This window comes from Alosa sapidissima, chromosome 1 (assembly GCF_018492685.1).
Source record: "Alosa sapidissima isolate fAloSap1 chromosome 1, fAloSap1.pri, whole genome shotgun sequence".
Lineage (NCBI taxonomy): Eukaryota > Metazoa > Chordata > Actinopteri > Clupeiformes > Clupeidae > Alosa > Alosa sapidissima.
In genome coordinates, this window is record NC_055957.1 from 1,851,875 (window position 1) to 1,868,384 (window position 16,510).

The 16,510-nt window shown below is 43.1% G+C and overlaps 2 protein-coding genes across 3 annotated transcripts in view; one reads left to right on the forward strand and one right to left on the reverse strand.

The window, feature by feature from the left end:
- Window positions 1-16,510, reverse strand: part of si:dkey-196h17.9 (exocyst complex component 3-like protein) — a 41,706-nt gene that overhangs the window by 15,945 nt on the left and 9,251 nt on the right. The window contains exons 5-10 of one of the 2 annotated variants that reach the window (XM_042085792.1): window positions 6,435-6,535; window positions 6,133-6,222; window positions 5,121-5,250; window positions 4,917-5,021; window positions 4,360-4,512; window positions 258-379 (exon numbers count right to left, since the gene is read on the reverse strand). In XM_042085792.1, coding sequence (XP_041941726.1) covers window positions 258-379; window positions 4,360-4,512; window positions 4,917-5,021; window positions 5,121-5,250; window positions 6,133-6,222; window positions 6,435-6,535 — 701 coding nt within the window. The remainder of the gene's footprint in view (window positions 1-257; window positions 380-4,359; window positions 4,513-4,916; window positions 5,022-5,120; window positions 5,251-6,132; window positions 6,223-6,434; window positions 6,536-16,510) is intronic. The other variant, XM_042085783.1, reaches the window with a different exon arrangement.
- On the forward strand, window positions 9,327-10,503 carry LOC121705112. The gene is made up of 2 exons (XM_042085891.1): window positions 9,327-10,031; window positions 10,086-10,503. The coding sequence occupies exons 1-2, from the start codon at window positions 9,406-9,408 to the stop codon at window positions 10,411-10,413; spliced, it is 954 nt and encodes a 317-aa protein (XP_041941825.1). The 5' UTR covers window positions 9,327-9,405; the 3' UTR covers window positions 10,414-10,503.

A 16,510-nucleotide genomic window follows, 5' to 3' on the forward strand; every position in this document is an offset into this window, starting at 1 on the left:
ACACATTAACATTATCAAAATCTTAAACTGGTTTTCCATGCTGGAGAGATGAGTAGTGTTTACCTGTGTGTGTATTTGTATATTTATATATATATGTGTGTGTGTATCTATATATGTGTGTGTGTGTGTGTGTGTGTGTATATATCTATATATATGTGTGTGTGTGTGTATGTGTGTGTGTGTGTGTTTATATCTATATATATATGTGTGTGTGTGTATATCTATATATATATATGTGTGTGTGTGTGTGTGTGTACCTGACGTCAGGGTAGTCTGTGCTGAGTTGCAGGCAGGAGATCTTCAGAGCGTCGACATCCTCACAGCTCACAATGTCAGCAACCTTCAGCAGGAGCTCATTCTTCTTCTCCACATTCACATTCTACACACACACACACACACACACACGCATGCACACACACACACACACACACACACACACACACATGTACACACATACACACACACACAAGAGCAGAGGTGTTTAGTTTTAAATTCCTGTGAGTACTACAGTACAACTGCAACCATCATCACTTAATACTGACTGTTCACCTCTTCTCTTCATTTGTGATTTGTGAATGTGCACCTGCGAAACATTGGGCTGCATGAATTGATTTATTTTAGCCTATCAGGAGCTTGATATTTGATTCCTTCACTCTCTGCCTTCTTCAGGATAAACTGTTCTCGTGTCACAGCACACACACACACACACACATAACAGCACCATCCATGACTTTGGACATTTTGTTTAAAAGCCTTTATGTTGAGGTATGTACATGAAAGCCTTCATGTTAAGGGTGTGTGTGTGTGTGTGTGTGTATCAAGGCCGTAGCCATGATGTCAACATTGGGGGGGACCAAATCCCAAATCTGGTGCGGTGTGAATTTCAATAACAGAATTTCAATTCACATTTCCTGCCATGCAAAAATATGATTAAAATCACAAACAAGTCATTAGTTAAGTCAGTCAATTAGGATATACCAAACTTTTGACGGACATAGGCACGGATGGATTATGAACCTCTGGGCATAGATGCAAAAAAACCCTCCCCAGTTAAGATAGGGGGCCTGGGGGCATACTTCCCCGGAAGACTTAAAAAAAAGACCCTTTATAATATGACGACTTGTGAGTTTTGTGGAAATAGAAGAGAAGGGCGGAGAAGCAACTTCACACAGTCTTAGGCTTCAGGGCCCCCTGAGCTCTTGGGCCCAGTAGGTCCATTCAATAATCCATCCCTGGACATAGACCTGTGGTATGACTCCATTTGTCTCCAAAATGTATATTTTCAAAGAAAATACAAACTAGAGTATATTTGATAACCTCTATATTACACTGAATGCTTACTCATAGGTTTGGACCTATAGCCCAATAATATTTTGTATTTTGATTTTATTATTCTGGCAGCTAATCACACAATTTTACAGTAAGGTAGTTTGAAAGGGATGGGATTCAAGATAGGCTAGCCTACTAAGTCAGGTCCCTCTTCTGTCTGACTCACCTCAAGTTATGCATTATAGGCTGGTTTCTGACAGAAATGACGTTTTGTGTTAACATGTAGAAACACAGCCTTTATTTGGTGACTGGAGGTGGAAATTCCTTTCTTTGGTTATTGTCCGCGATTCACATTAACTGTAGGCTATCACCGCCATTGTAAAAGTTTTTTCAACTTTTGTGCCGTCGCCACATTTGAGTGCTACGTTTTGCCTGTGTGGATGCACGATTGAGCACGAATCTAAATGTAACATGCAAGATGCAACAGCCATTTCTAAGAGGCTTATAAACCGGTTCATTTCTGACATTACTACTAGCATATGAATGCATTATTTACGTTGTAAGACATGTGAAAGAAATGAATGACACAGGCATGCACAAATTCAAATGAAAGGACACTTTCGCTTTTTCACTTTCGCTATCATTGCGAGAAAATAGGCTACAATATGGAATTGCTTCAAAGTTTCCTTTGAGTCTGATCAGCTTCACAAATGAATGGGGTTTCCTTAGACAGTGCTACACCTTTCCAACAAGTTCCCTTTGAGTCTGATCAGCTTCACAAATGAATGGGGTTTCCTTAGACAGTGCTACACCTTTCCAACAAGTTCCCTTTGAGTCTGATCAGCTTCACAAATGAATGGGGTTTCCTTAGACAGTGCTACACCTTTCCAACAAGTTCCCTTTGAGTCTGATCAGCTTCACAAATGAATGGGGTTTCCGTAGACAGTGCTACACCTTTCCAACAAGTTCCCTTTGAGTCTGATCAGCTTCACAAATGAATGGGGTTTCCGTAGACAGTGCTACACCTTTCCAACAAGTTCCCTTTGAGTCTGATCAGCTTCACAAATGAATGGGGTTTCCTTAGACAGTGCTACACCTTTCCAACAAGTTCCCTTTGAGTCTGATCAGCTTCACAAATGAATGGGGTTTCCTTAGACAGTGCTACACCTTTCCAACAAGTTCCCTTTGAGTCTGATCAGCTTCACAAATGAATGGGGTTTCCTTAGACAGTGCTACACCTTCCCAACAAGTTCCCTTTGAGTCTGATCAGCTTCACAAATGAATGGGGTTTCCTTAGACAGTGCTACACCTTTCCAACAAGTTCCCTTTGAGTCTGATCAGCTTCACAAATGAATGGGGTTTCCTTAGACAGTGCTACACCTTTCCAACAAGTTCCCTTTGAGTCTGATCAGCTTCACAAATGAATGGGGTTTCCTTAGACAGTGCTACACCTTTCCAACAAGTTCCCTTTGAGTCTGATCAGCTTCACAAATGAATGGGGTTTCCTTAGACAGTGCTACACCTTTCCAACAAGTTCCCTTTGAGTCTGATCAGCTTCACAAATGAATGGGGTTTCCTTAGACAGTGCTACACCTTCCCAACAAGTTCCCTTTGAGTCTGATCAGCTTCACAAATGAATGGGGTTTCCTTAGACAGTGCTACACCTTTCCAACAAGTTCCCTTTGAGTCTGATCAGCTTCACAAATGAATGGGGTTTCCTTAGACAGTGCTACACCTTTCCAACAAGTTCCCTTTGAGTCTGATCAGCTTCACAAATGAATGGGGTTTCCTTAGACAGTGCTACACCTTTCCAACAAGTTCCCTTTGAGTCTGATCAGCTTCACAAATGAATGGGGTTTCCTTAGACAGTGCTACACCTTTCCAACAAGTTCCCTTTGAGTCTGATCAGCTTCACAAATGAATGGGGTTTCCTTAGACAGTGCTACACCTTTCCAACAAGTTCCCTTTGAGTCTGATCAGCTTCACAAATGAATGGGGTTTCCTTAGACAGTGCTACACCTTTCCAACAAGTTCCCTTTGAGTCTGATCAGCTTCACAAATGAATGGGGTTTCCTTAGACAGTGCTACACCTTTCCAACAAGTTCCCTTTGAGTCTGATCAGCTTCACAAATGAATGGGGTTTCCTTAGACAGTGCTACACCTTTCCACCAAGTTCCCTTTGAGTCTGATCAGCTTCACAAATGAATGGGGTTTCCTTAGGCAGTGCTACACCTTTCCAACAAGTTCCCTTTGAGTCTGATCAGCTTCACAAATGAATGGGGTTTCCTTAGACAGTGCTACACCTTCCCAACAAGTTCCCTTTGAGTCTGATCAGCTTCACAAATGAATGGGGTTTCCTTAGACAGGGCTACACCTTTCCAACAAGTTCCCTTTGAGTCTGATCAGCTTCACAAATGAATGGGGTTTCCTTAGGCAGTGCTACACCTTTCCAACAAGTTCCCTTTGAGTCTGATCAGCTTCACAAATGAATGGGGTTTCCTTAGGCAGTGCTACACCTTTCCAACAAGTTTTGTGAGATTTGTACCGGTATCTTTTGCGATATTGTTGACAGCCCGCTCCGCAGCAGGGTGCAGGAAGCTTTTGATAGCGCACGCCTCAAACGATAAACGCAAAACCTCCAGGACAAACCACTCACAGTGTAGGCTACTCTCTCTGAACCCATCAACAGGTCACTAATTTGTGCGTTATTTACTTTTGATTGCATTTCAGATGGTGGGACTTGTTGGTTTCCTGTAAGCCTATAGCGTTTTTTTCTTTATTTATTTTTCTATGTCCGAATATTGGGGGGGGGGGGGGGGGGGGGGGGGGGGGCATTTTGGTCACGTCTGAATATTCCCCAAAGTCTATGGTGACTACGGCCCTGGTGTGTATGTGTGTGTGTGTCTGTTGTGCGTGTGTGTGTGTGCGTGCGCGTTCACAGGTGTGTGTATGTCTGCATGTGTGTGTGTGTGTGTGTGTGTGTTGTGCGTGTGTGTGTGTACATGTGTGTGTGTGTGTGTGTGTGTGTGTGTGTGTGTCTGTTGTGCGTGTGTGTGTGTGTGTGTGTCTGTTGTGCGTGTGTGTGTACACCTGCTGAGAGAAGACCTCCTGCATTTCTTCTGCATCCTCTCTAATGACCACACCCACTTCGCCATGCCTCTTCTCCAGGTGAGTGCGGTTGCCAAGCAACAGCTGCTGCAGGTACAGTGACGCAATCTGACTGTAGACTGCATCCATGACAACCTGAAAGAGCAGACATCACAAACAACAGCACAACAAACATCAAAACACAAACAACATCACAACAAACATCAAAACACAAACATCCTAAGCCCAGGCACTGCTTAACATGGAGGAATGTGTGTGTGTGTGTGTGTGTGTGTGTGTGTGTGTGTGTGTGTGTGTGTGTGTGTGTGTGTATGTGTCTACATTTTTTATTTTTTTGTCTATGTGTGTGTATGTGTCTACATTTTTTATTTTTTTGTCTATGTATGTGTGTGTGTGTGCGCGCGCACACGCACATGTGTGTGTGTGCACATATGTTGTGTGTATGCATGCATGTGTGTGTGTTTGCACATATGTTGTGTGTGTGTGTGTGTGTGTGTGTGTGTGTATGTGTGTGTGTGTGTGAAATACAGCATACACACCTTGTGTGTGTCACACTCCGTGGGCAGATTCTTGAGCTGGCTCTTCAGCTCACTCAGCAGTTGCTGCAGGTGTGTGTTCCCTCGGAAGTAGCTCCGCAGACACACCTGTTACAGGTAGCGAGACACACACGACTCCATGAGTGCTTCAGTCTGGGTGTGTGTGTGTGTGTGTGTGTGAAAGTATGTGTGTGTGTGTTGTCCCACCTCTGTGTTGTGTGTGACTGTGTGCAGCAGTTGTTTTGTCGCTTGTGCCTCCAGCTCCTCTAAGAGATTCACAGCAGCAGGAGAAGCAGCATCAGTCTGAGCCTCAGATGCTAACTGCACCGCTAGCAGCCTGCAGCAAACACAGGAATGACATTAGCACTGCACTGCTAGCAGCCTGCAGCAAACACAGGAATGAAATTAGCATTGCACTGCTAGCAGCCTGCAGCAAACACAGGAATGAAATTATCACTGCACTGCTAGCAGTCTGCAGCAAACACAGGAATGACATTATCATTAGCACATCGTGCAGGGATAGCATTAGCACATTATCATTAGCATATTGTGCAGGGATAGCATTAGCACATTATCATTAGCACAGGAACAACATTAGCTCATTACCATTAGTACATTATCATTAGAATATTACCATAAACACAGGAACAACATTCGCACAGGGATATCATAAGCACATTACCATTAGCACAATCATAGCATTGACACAGGGATATCATTAGTACATTACCATTAGCACATTACCATTAGCAAAGAGATAGCACTATAATAGTTTTACTGGCACAAAGCCAGAACTAGTACAGGGATCACATTAGCATATTATCAGAGACGGTTGTGGGACGTTAGCCTTCACAGTTCCGCAGTGGGACAGCCCCAAACACTCACAGGGCCCCAAACACCGTTATCATTAGCTAAGGGGCAGCCCCAAACACTCACAAAGTTCACGGGAATGTGCATCAAAGTGTGTGAGTGCGGAAGAGAGAATGGGATTTATATATTGTCATAAGCACAGGAATAACATTAGCATGTTATCATTAGCTCAGGGATAGCATTACCATGTTATCATTAGCACAGGGATAGCATTAGCACATTGTCATTAGCACAGGGTTAGCATTAGCACAGGGATAGCATTAGCATGTTATCATTAGCACAGGGATAGCATTAGCACGTTATCATTAGCACATCTCCTCTGTGGGCACCTGCGAAAGTAGCCACTCACCTGAGCTCCCTGCAGGTGTTGATCGTCCTGAACAGGTGTGAAACCCCTCCCTCTCCATTACCTGTCCGCTTTCTCTCCAGGGCTGTAAACCTGAGGGTATTCCACACAAACATACACACACACACACACACACACATACACACACAACTTTACACTTCCTTTCATTTTCCCACTGCACAATGAAATTTCCTCTTCAAATCCAGGGCTGTAAACCTGAGGGTATTCCACACAAACATACACGCACACACACACACACACACTCTCTTTCTCTCTCACAAACACACACACACACACACACACACCTGAGTAGGAAGGTATGAAGCTCTGAGAGACTGATCCTCTGGATATCCCCCAGAAGTGACCGACTGACAGATTTTGCTCTCCGAGCCACGGACCTCAGGCACTGAGAGAGAGAGACAAATGAAGAGAGAGAGAGATGAAGAGAGAGAGAGATGGAGAGGGAGAGAGAGAGAGATGGAGAGAGAAATAGGAAGGTAAAGATAAATTTTAGCACATGTAACACAGAACAAAACATAAACAATCAAACTCACACACAGACACACGCCGACACAGTCACACACACACACACACACGCCGACACAGTCACAGTCACACACACACACATGCCGACACAGACACAGTCACACACACACACACACACACACACCGACACAGACACAGTCACACACACACACACATGCCGACACAGACACACACATGCCGACACAGTCACACACACACACGCCGACACAGACACAGTCACACACACACACATGCCGACACAGACACACACACACAATCACACACCAACACAGAGAGAGAGGAACACAGAGAGCATTCATTATTATTATTATTATTATTATTATTAGAGAGGAAGACAGAGAGCATTCATTATTATTATTATTAGAGAGGAACACAGAGAGCATTCATTAGTATTTGTATTATTTAAATCTGTACAATTATACCACATGTGTAAGCTTTGGCAACACAATGTTTTTTTTGTCATGCCAATAAAGCTAATTCAGATTGAATTGAGAGAGAGAGAGCACTGGGTGGGGAGAGAGAGAGAGGGAAAGAGAGAGATGTTTTTTATATGTATTCACAGATTTTGTTTTATGACTGTTATTTAGTCTTGATGAGTTCTAGACACTGTATGGCAGCACTTTCTTCACGAATTGTCATGCCAATAAAACGTTTTGAATTTGAGAGAGAGAGAGAGACAGAGAGAGAGAGCACCTGGGTGATTAGGGAGAGAGAGAGAGAGAGTGTGAGAGAGAGAGTTCCACGAGAGTTCCGAACAGTCATGTTTAATATGAGCTCCTAAGCATTTTTTGTTTTAAATATGAATGACCTCTAGAAAATAGACCTAACAGTAATACACTTGGACAAGAAGATAAACAGATAGAAACTATTCAAATTGGACACATAAACAAGTAATAACTATTGAAATTAGGCGCATAATAACCTTTAAACACAAACTGCTAACCAGCTAATAGCAACTGGACAGCTGCTAAGCTACACAACCTTGGGAATCTAGAAGCTAACTGAAACCTGGACTTAAACAAGGAGGACATAAAGACTAACACACAGAGGACATAAAGACTAACACAGGAGGATAAACAACAAGGGAAATATCTGACAAGGTGGAAGCCATTCTGCTTTATCTCTCACACAGACTTCCATACTCTCATCCTTCAGTGAAGAGACAGCTAGCTACACCTAAGCTGGGAAAACTAGTATTAGCATTAGCTAGCATTAGCTAGCTATAGCCAAGGACAGTGAGCAGCCTTTATCAATACTGTGGTAAGTTTCTTCCAAGGAGACTCGCAATAAATAAGAGACCCACAAATACATCAGAACCTGTGTTAGAGTGTGAGAGATAGGAAACTCCTCTTTTGGACGTAAACCAACGCTTCTAACCTTTGGGTAGCTAACTAGCTAGCGGCTAATAGGCTAAAAACAAACCAGAGTGGAACTGTTGACAGTTACTGATACTCACAGCTGATTGGTTAACATAACTACCAGCACTGTTTTGAAAATTTGATACATTGTAGCAATATGGCTGCTGCCTGTGCCTTTGAATTCCCCTCTCACATTAAAAGTGAGAATAGCAGAAAGGATTTTAAACTAGAAGTGCAAAGAAAAAGACCAGAAACTCTATTCAAAGACTGTAAACAGCTTGGTCACAAAACAGCCACAACAAACCTACTTTTCTACACTGATTTTCGTGATGACTGGCATTCAGTCATAAGTCAAAACTACCCAAACTATACAAAAAAAGGAATATCAAAGGGTCGGCAGCTATGTATTTTTGAGAACATAGACAAAGACCCCAATAGCAAGCACTTGACTGTAAATATTTACAATAATGGCACAGTTATGATCCAAGGCAATGAGGCAGCACTTTGTGCTTTTGAGGGGATTTTCCACACCTTAAAGACTCAAGTAGCAAGCAAGAGATTGACTTACCCTACCAACCACGTTTATGATGAAGTCTGCTTGCATCCACTGGAAAAGGCCCCTTCACAAGTGGCACCACCCTGTGCTATCCCTGCCCCTCAAGAGCAGACTCCTCCACCTGTGGCACCACCCTGTGCTATCCCTGCCCCTCAAGAGCAGACTCCTCCACCTGTGGCACCACCCTGTGCTATCCCTGGCCCTCAAGAGCTGACTCCTCACCCTGCAGCATCCCCCAACATCACCACCGCCCCTCAAGAGCTGGCCACCAACATGACACCAAATATCTACGACACTGTGGCACAGCTGCGAGAGAGTATATCTCTACTGGAGGTGGACATAGTAGAATTCAGGGAACATGCTGATGGCTATTCCACACAAGATCAGTTAAACCAGGTCAAAACTCAGCTTCAATTACCAATTAAAGAACTCAGGGAACAACTGATGAACATACATCAAGAGCAAAAGTCACTAAGAAAAGAAATGTCTGAACTTACAGACATCATGAGAAGAGAATTATTTGCTGCAAAAGAGGAAATGGCTGACCAGATTAACCATCTAAGAGAAAAAATTATGTCAGGATTATACCTCGACTCTACAAACACAATGCATACTGAACCTGAGCTTGATACTCACCCAACATGCTCCACCAATGCTCTGATCCCATCAGAGTCTTCACCAATTAAGACCAGCTCACCTGCATCCTCCAGTGTTCCAGCACAGAACCATGACATTGAACCTCCCGGGCCTAGTACTCACGCAGCATGCTCAACCAATGCTGAAACAAAATCTGAGTCATCACCAACAGACGGGCCGATGGAGACCAACCCACCTGCATCCTCCCCTACGCCACCAGAGAGAGAGAGAGAAAAACACACACCTACTCAACTGCCCCAGAGACATCCGCATATTGCTGTTCTGATTGACTCCAATGGGAAATTCCTCGATGAACAAAGACTATTCCCAGGACGGAAAGCAGCAAAGATATGGTGCCCAAAAATTCAAGACACCTTCCAAATTTTTTCAAACACAGATTTTGGGACACCAAGTCATATAATAATCCACACAGGCACCAACGACCTCAGACAACACCAGGAGAGAGTTGGTAGTATGCTATGTACAGTCGCAGAGAGGGCAACAGAAGCATTTCCAGACTCAAGAATTATCATCTCAACCCTCCTGCCCAGAAAGGCCTTTCACCCTGACACCATTAGTAAGGTAAATGCAGACATCATCAGGGGCTGTGCACAACTACCAAACATACACCTGGCCCACCACACTGCCATCACTCCACACCACCTTTATGACCATGTGCACCTATGCAAAAACACAGTGGGAGTTTTCACAAAAGCTCTAAAGGATGCTACATTGGGAAGAACCACTCAGGTCAAAGGTCAGTTCACTCCACCCCTTAGACCAGACCAGCGTGCTGCACCCCCCAGGCCGGACCAACGTACCCCAATCCCGAGGCCGTACCGGCCCACCCCACCCCCCAGGCCGGACCAACGTACACCACCCCCCAGGTCGAACCAGCCCACCACACACTCCAGTTCGGACAAACGCACTGCACACCCCAGGCCGGAACAGCGTGCAGCACCCCCCAGATCAGACCTGCTCACCCCACCACCCAGCTCAGATCAACACAGCTCATCCTTCAGATACCAGCACCACACACAACTTAGGCCAAACCGACCTACAATACCCCTCCAGGCCAGATCAACACACCCAACCAGGTCAACCAATACCCCACCACCAACTCCAATCTATAGGAAGTATGCCGCCTTCGTTCCTGCCAACTTCATCCTATCAGCACAGCTATGCTGAGGTCCTGAAAGGACAGCAGAGCACTACCGACATGGGTGAGATCAAAGAACTGCTATCCATAATCTGCAACAGACTTCTACATGGGTGAGATCAAAGAACTGCTATCCATAATCTGCAGCAGACTTATACATGGGTGAGATCAAATAACTGCTATCCATAATCTGCAACAGACTTATACATGGGTGAGATCAAAGAACTGCTATCCATAATCTGCAGCAGACTTCTACATGGGTGAGATCAAAGAACTGCTATCCATAATCTGCAACAGACTTCTACATGGGTGAGATCAAAGAAAAAAAAAGGAATCTAGAATCCATGATGTAAACTCACACAAAAAATGTATGTTAAAGTGTTTTAACTTCGTGTTTGATTTAATGTTTGATCATCTTCTTCAGGTTTATCTCAGATTTAAACTAACAAACAAAAATGGACTCTCTCTATATTAGTATGTGGAACATACAGGGGTTGTCCTCATCAACCTTTGGTATAAAGAGCCTCAACAGGGACTTTCAAAACTGTGTTAAAAACATGGACATTATCATACTGCAGGAGACATGGTGCACAACTGATGTGACTACACACATGTCCTCTACATTACAGAGAGATCATACTACCATTACAGAAATTTCATACAGTGCGCAAAGGCAGGACCTCAGGGGGATTAATCATCTGGTATAAATCAAAATTGCACAACCACATAGACATCATAAAAAAGGGAAAATATAATATATGGTTAAAAATGAGAAAAACATTACCATCAACAGCGACAGATACTTACCTTTGTGCAATATACATCCCCCCATCAGATTCCCCATACTATAGTGAGGATATGTTCCATGAGCTGGAGACAGAAACAAGCCATTTCCAGACCCAGGGGAATGTACTGATATGTGGTGATCTAAATTCCCGAACAGGTTCACAGCCCGATATTTTGAGCACCCAAGGAGACCATTTTCTTACAAAAAATGTCCCTACTAATATTATATCAACTCACAGGAAGAACTTTGATCCATCAGTAAATCTCAATGGGAAGGATCTCTTGCAACTTTGTCGAAGCCTGGGTCTGTACATTGCCAATGGCAGGTTACGAGGGGACTCGTTAGGAAGACACACATTTTGCTCACCTCTTGGGAATAGCACTGTAGACTACATGATAACAGATATAGACCCTTTCTTTATCAGATCATTCACCGTTAAACAACTAACACCTCTATCCGGACCATAGTCAAATTACGATGTGTCTAAAAAAGAAAGCAAATAACATCACCACACATAGCCGACCGAATAAGCTGTTCCATCTCACAAATCATTACAGATGGACCCAAAACAGCACAGAAGAATTTCAGAAAGCCATTTGCAGCGAAAGAATTCAGACACTCCTAGATACCTTTCTTGCATATGCCCACACTAAAGAGGGCGTTGATCTGGCAGTAAACCACATAAATACCATTTTTGAAGAAACAGCTAGAAAAGCACAATTGAAAAGGAAAAAAAATAGTCGTAAATTGAAAAAAGAGGACAACTGGTTTGATCTAGAATGTCAAATCATAAGAAAAGAACTAAGAAATATACCTAACCAAAAACATAGAGACCCAAATAATATAAACATCCGCAGCCTTTACTATGAGACGCTTAGAAAATACAAGCGAACACTCAAATTCAAAAAAGCGCAGTATGCCAGAAAGCACCTGGAAGTAATAGAAGAGTCAATAGATTCAAATACTTTCTGGACAAATTGGAACACCCTGAAACAAACCAGAAAGGAAGAACTAGCCATTCAAAATGGGGAAATATGGACAAACCATTTCCAAACGTTATTTCAAAATATAGATTCAAATACAAATGTGGAACAACACCACATACACCAATCACTTGAAAAATTAGAATGCACTATTAAACATTATCAAAACCCTGTGGACTTTCCCATTATTGAAATAGCTCTTAAAAGAAACATAAGAAAATTGAAAGACAAAAAATCCCCAGGATTAGATGGCATACTGAATGAAATGTTGAAAAGCATTAGCACAACATTTCAAACTGCCATCATAAAGCTTTTCAACATGGTTCTGAGTGTAGGCTACTACCCTGAGATCTGGACACAAGGACTCATCACCCCAATTTTCAAATCCGGTGACAAATTCGACCCTAACAGCTACAGAGGCATTTGTGTGAACAGCAATCTGGGGAAGATATGCTGTAGTATCATAAATTCAAGAGTCCTAAACTTCCTTATGAAACACAATGCCCTGAGCAAATGTCAAATTGGATTCCTACCAAATTACCGCACTTCTGATCACATTTATCTATCTTAAATCTCCTTGTTACCATCTACTTTCTACAGATTTACTGGCTACCGATTATATCTCGTGAACAAACTCTTGCATAAACTGTTGTTGCTCGAGGCTTTGGATTATCGGACTCTATAACCTTGATCGCCAAACTTTTCTGTCAAACGTTAACGTGAAACGTTAAGCCAGCATCAAGGGCTGCAAATAATACCGGGCCAAGGAAACGCTATCTGGAAGAAGAAAGCATCAAATTCCTCCTAACGTCTCTCAAAACTAGTGACTCAATATAAAAGTGAGATCTTCTCAGATTACTTACCCGCTACCTGTGTTCGAGTTATCAAGGAACTGCACGATATCGCTGTTGCTAGCCAACTAGCAAACAAACGTTTAAAAAACAGTTGACACCGACGAGCCCTCGCCGCGACACGATGCCTCCCCTCAGCTGTGCACCAGGCTGCGACTCATGCGTCCTTCTCAGCGAAAAGATAGTGGAACTCGAAGCCAGAATAGCGACCCTCCATCAGATTGAGAAGGATGAACAGTTCCTCGACACCATTCTCTCCGTAAGTACCGTTACCTCTCTTACACACACAAATGCCAGATGCCCTGATTTCACTCTGTCCTCCAATACTTTAACCATGCCATGCACTAATGCAACTTCTGTCCCTGTTGCCTCTCCCCGGCCTCTGCTGAGAACCAAGCCTGCTCTGCTGGCCAGCTCCACTCCACACCAGCCTGAGCCATGGCGTAGAAGCAAGCATCACAAGCACGGCAGACGGTCCGGACGGCACTCAGGCCCAGCCCGACCTATACGACTGGAAAATCGCTATGCCATTCTGACCGAGGATGAGGAGCCCCTCCTGCCCTGAGACAACCATCCTGGTCCCTCCTCAAAGTCAGCGCCCCCCCGACCCCCTCCTCCCCGGACCTCATCAACCTCCACCCTGGTCATCGGCAGTTCCATGGTTAGAGACCTCTGCATTCCCCCATCATGTAGCGGTCCCTCCAAGGTCTACTGCTTCCCTGGTGCCAAGGTCCTTGACATCCAGCAGAAACTCCCAAGCATCCTGGCCTGCCACACCAAGGTCAACAACATCATCGTACACGTGGGCACGAACGACATCAGAGATAAGCAGTCAGTAGCACTGCAGGAAATTAAACTACAAAACTCTCATCACCACTCTGATGGGCACAGAAAAACGCTTTGTCATCTCTGGGCCTCTCCCTACCTACAGAAAAGATGCTGAGAGATGGTCCAGACTGTTCGATCTCCACACCTGGCTCAAACGCTACTGCGCTTCCCTAAGCATCCCCTATGTCAACAACTGGGGCTTGTTCTGGGAGAGGCCCAGTATGCTGAAGCGTGATGGTCTCCACCCAAACCAACATGGAGCCAGGCTACTCTCTGACAACATAGCGTCCACACTGAGGCATTGACATTCTGTAGAAAATATTACAGATTTACGCCCCCCAGGTATTGATTCGAATGGCATTATACATGTGGATGGGTCTGAGAATGTTTTCTGCAGGGTAACATACAATACTACTACCATAGATCAAGCTGCGTCATGCAATAGCATGACTTATGCTTATAGTTCTATTCCAACGTTGATTTCTACCCAACGTATAGTAAAAAGAAAAGACAAATTTAAAACTAGAAACCTAACAAATATTCTTTCCATACCTCAGCATATTCCTCAAAAGCCAGAGGCATTTTCAGCTAACATGGGTTTACTAAATATAGGTGCACTTACTACCAAAACCTTTGCAATCAATGATTTTATTAGTGAAAAAAAATTGGATTTTCTGTTTCTTGTTGAAACCTGGCTGACTTCAGACAGCGAAGCTGTTCTTGTTGAGACTTGTCCCCCAAATTATAATTTCTTCCACTCAATTAGACAAGGCAAACGAGGTGGTGGAATTGCCTCCATTCTCTCAAACAAATATAGTTGCACTAGAGTCAACTTTGGCGAATTCGCTTCCTTTGAGTATATTGCCCTCACTCTGAAGGCTGACCCAGCTGTACTTCTATTAACCTTATACCGCCCTCCTAAACTATGGACTGGTTTTCTCGACCAGTTTTCTGAACTTATGTCGCTCATCATCACTAGCTATGATCGGATAATTGTAAATGGCGACTTCAATATTCATGTCAATAAGACAACTGATGCTAAAGCCAGTAAGTTCCTTAATGTGTTGGACAGTTTAGAGCTAAAGCAGCATGTTACAAGACCCACCCACAACCTTGGCAACACCCTCGATCTAGTCATTTCTAGAGGGATAGAAGTCACAGACTTATCAGTAAATGATATAAATATGTCTGATCATCATTGTGTATCTTTTAATATAGTACTAAATACTCCAAAAATTCATCCCGAAATTGCAATCAAATCGCAACTCTTGGACATTAGAGCAGAACAGCAGTTCATAGCTCTTATAGACTCCATAAATTTAGATATTTTACATCATCCCATTGATCAAATGGTAGAGGCTCTCAATCGTGAATTAGGCGCTCTGCTTGACAGAGTGGCACCCTTAAAGACTAAAAAAAGGCCCTGTAGCAAACTGACACCTTGGATGAACGAAAATATCCATAATCTAAAAAGATCATGTAGAAAAGCTGAGAGAACATGGAGAAAAACTAAGTTACAGGTTCACCGTGCCATTCTAAAAGAAAAAATAGCAAATTATAATAGAGCTATTCGGAATGAGAGGAGGAACCACTTCTCTAAGGTAATTGCTGAAAACAGTTGTAGTGGCAAAAACTTTGTTTGTCCCTATGACACTTCTAATTCTTCGTCTCACCACTTCTAAGGAATACCGGTGCTTGGGATTCTTGACTCGTAAAAAGATTGTCTGACCAACGTCGTCCGTGAACTGATGGTATTTATTTCTTTGTACAAATGAAATAGAACTTAAAACATAACGTATAGTCTCTATTGTCTGGTTGAGCTGAGCTGAGCTGAGTTCACTCCGCGCGTTCGCGTTGCTCCTGTCACGCTCACGTTGAGTTGATGTTGACGCAGTTGACGGTCAATGATAGTTGGCTCAAGCACCGGAACCCCTCCTGTGGCCTTGGCTTGACACCTCTTTTATCGTTGTACCCCCATTACCACTAGAGGGAAGGCATACTCAAAACCATTAAAACGTTCTAAATCAAATGTTGAAGGGAAATTAAATTAATAATTATTTATACATTAACTAAAACTGAAAATATGAATATGGCTCCTACAACAGTGGAAACTCTAGGGTGCTGTTCTCTACCATTGATAGGGTATTGCATCAAACACCTTTTGATACACTCAGTCAGGCATCCTCTCTAAGATGCGAAGAATTTGCAGACTTCTTCAAAAACAAAGTCATTTCTATAAGGGGGGCTATTGGTAACACAAGTAATATGTTTGATAGTACACCCAAAAACAGCCCCCCAAAATTAAGGTCCTTTAGCACTATTACTCAATCTGAGCTTGGTAAAATTATAACTCAAACCGGCTCTTCAACATGTGTTTTAGATCCAATCCCTACTACATTCCTCAAAAAAGTATATGATAGCTTAGCTCCCTTTTTTCTCAAGGTAATAAATACCTCATTAGAAACAGGTATATTTCCAACTGCTTTTAAAACCTCTGTTGTGAAACCTTTACTTAAAAAGTAAAATCTTGACCATACCAATCTGAGCAACTACAGGCCTATATCAAATCTATCGTTTTTGAGTAAAGTACTTGAAAAAGTGGTTTGTAATCAGTTAAATACCTTCCTCAACGAAAACAGTATCCTTGAAAAATTCCAATCAGGTTTTAGATCAAATC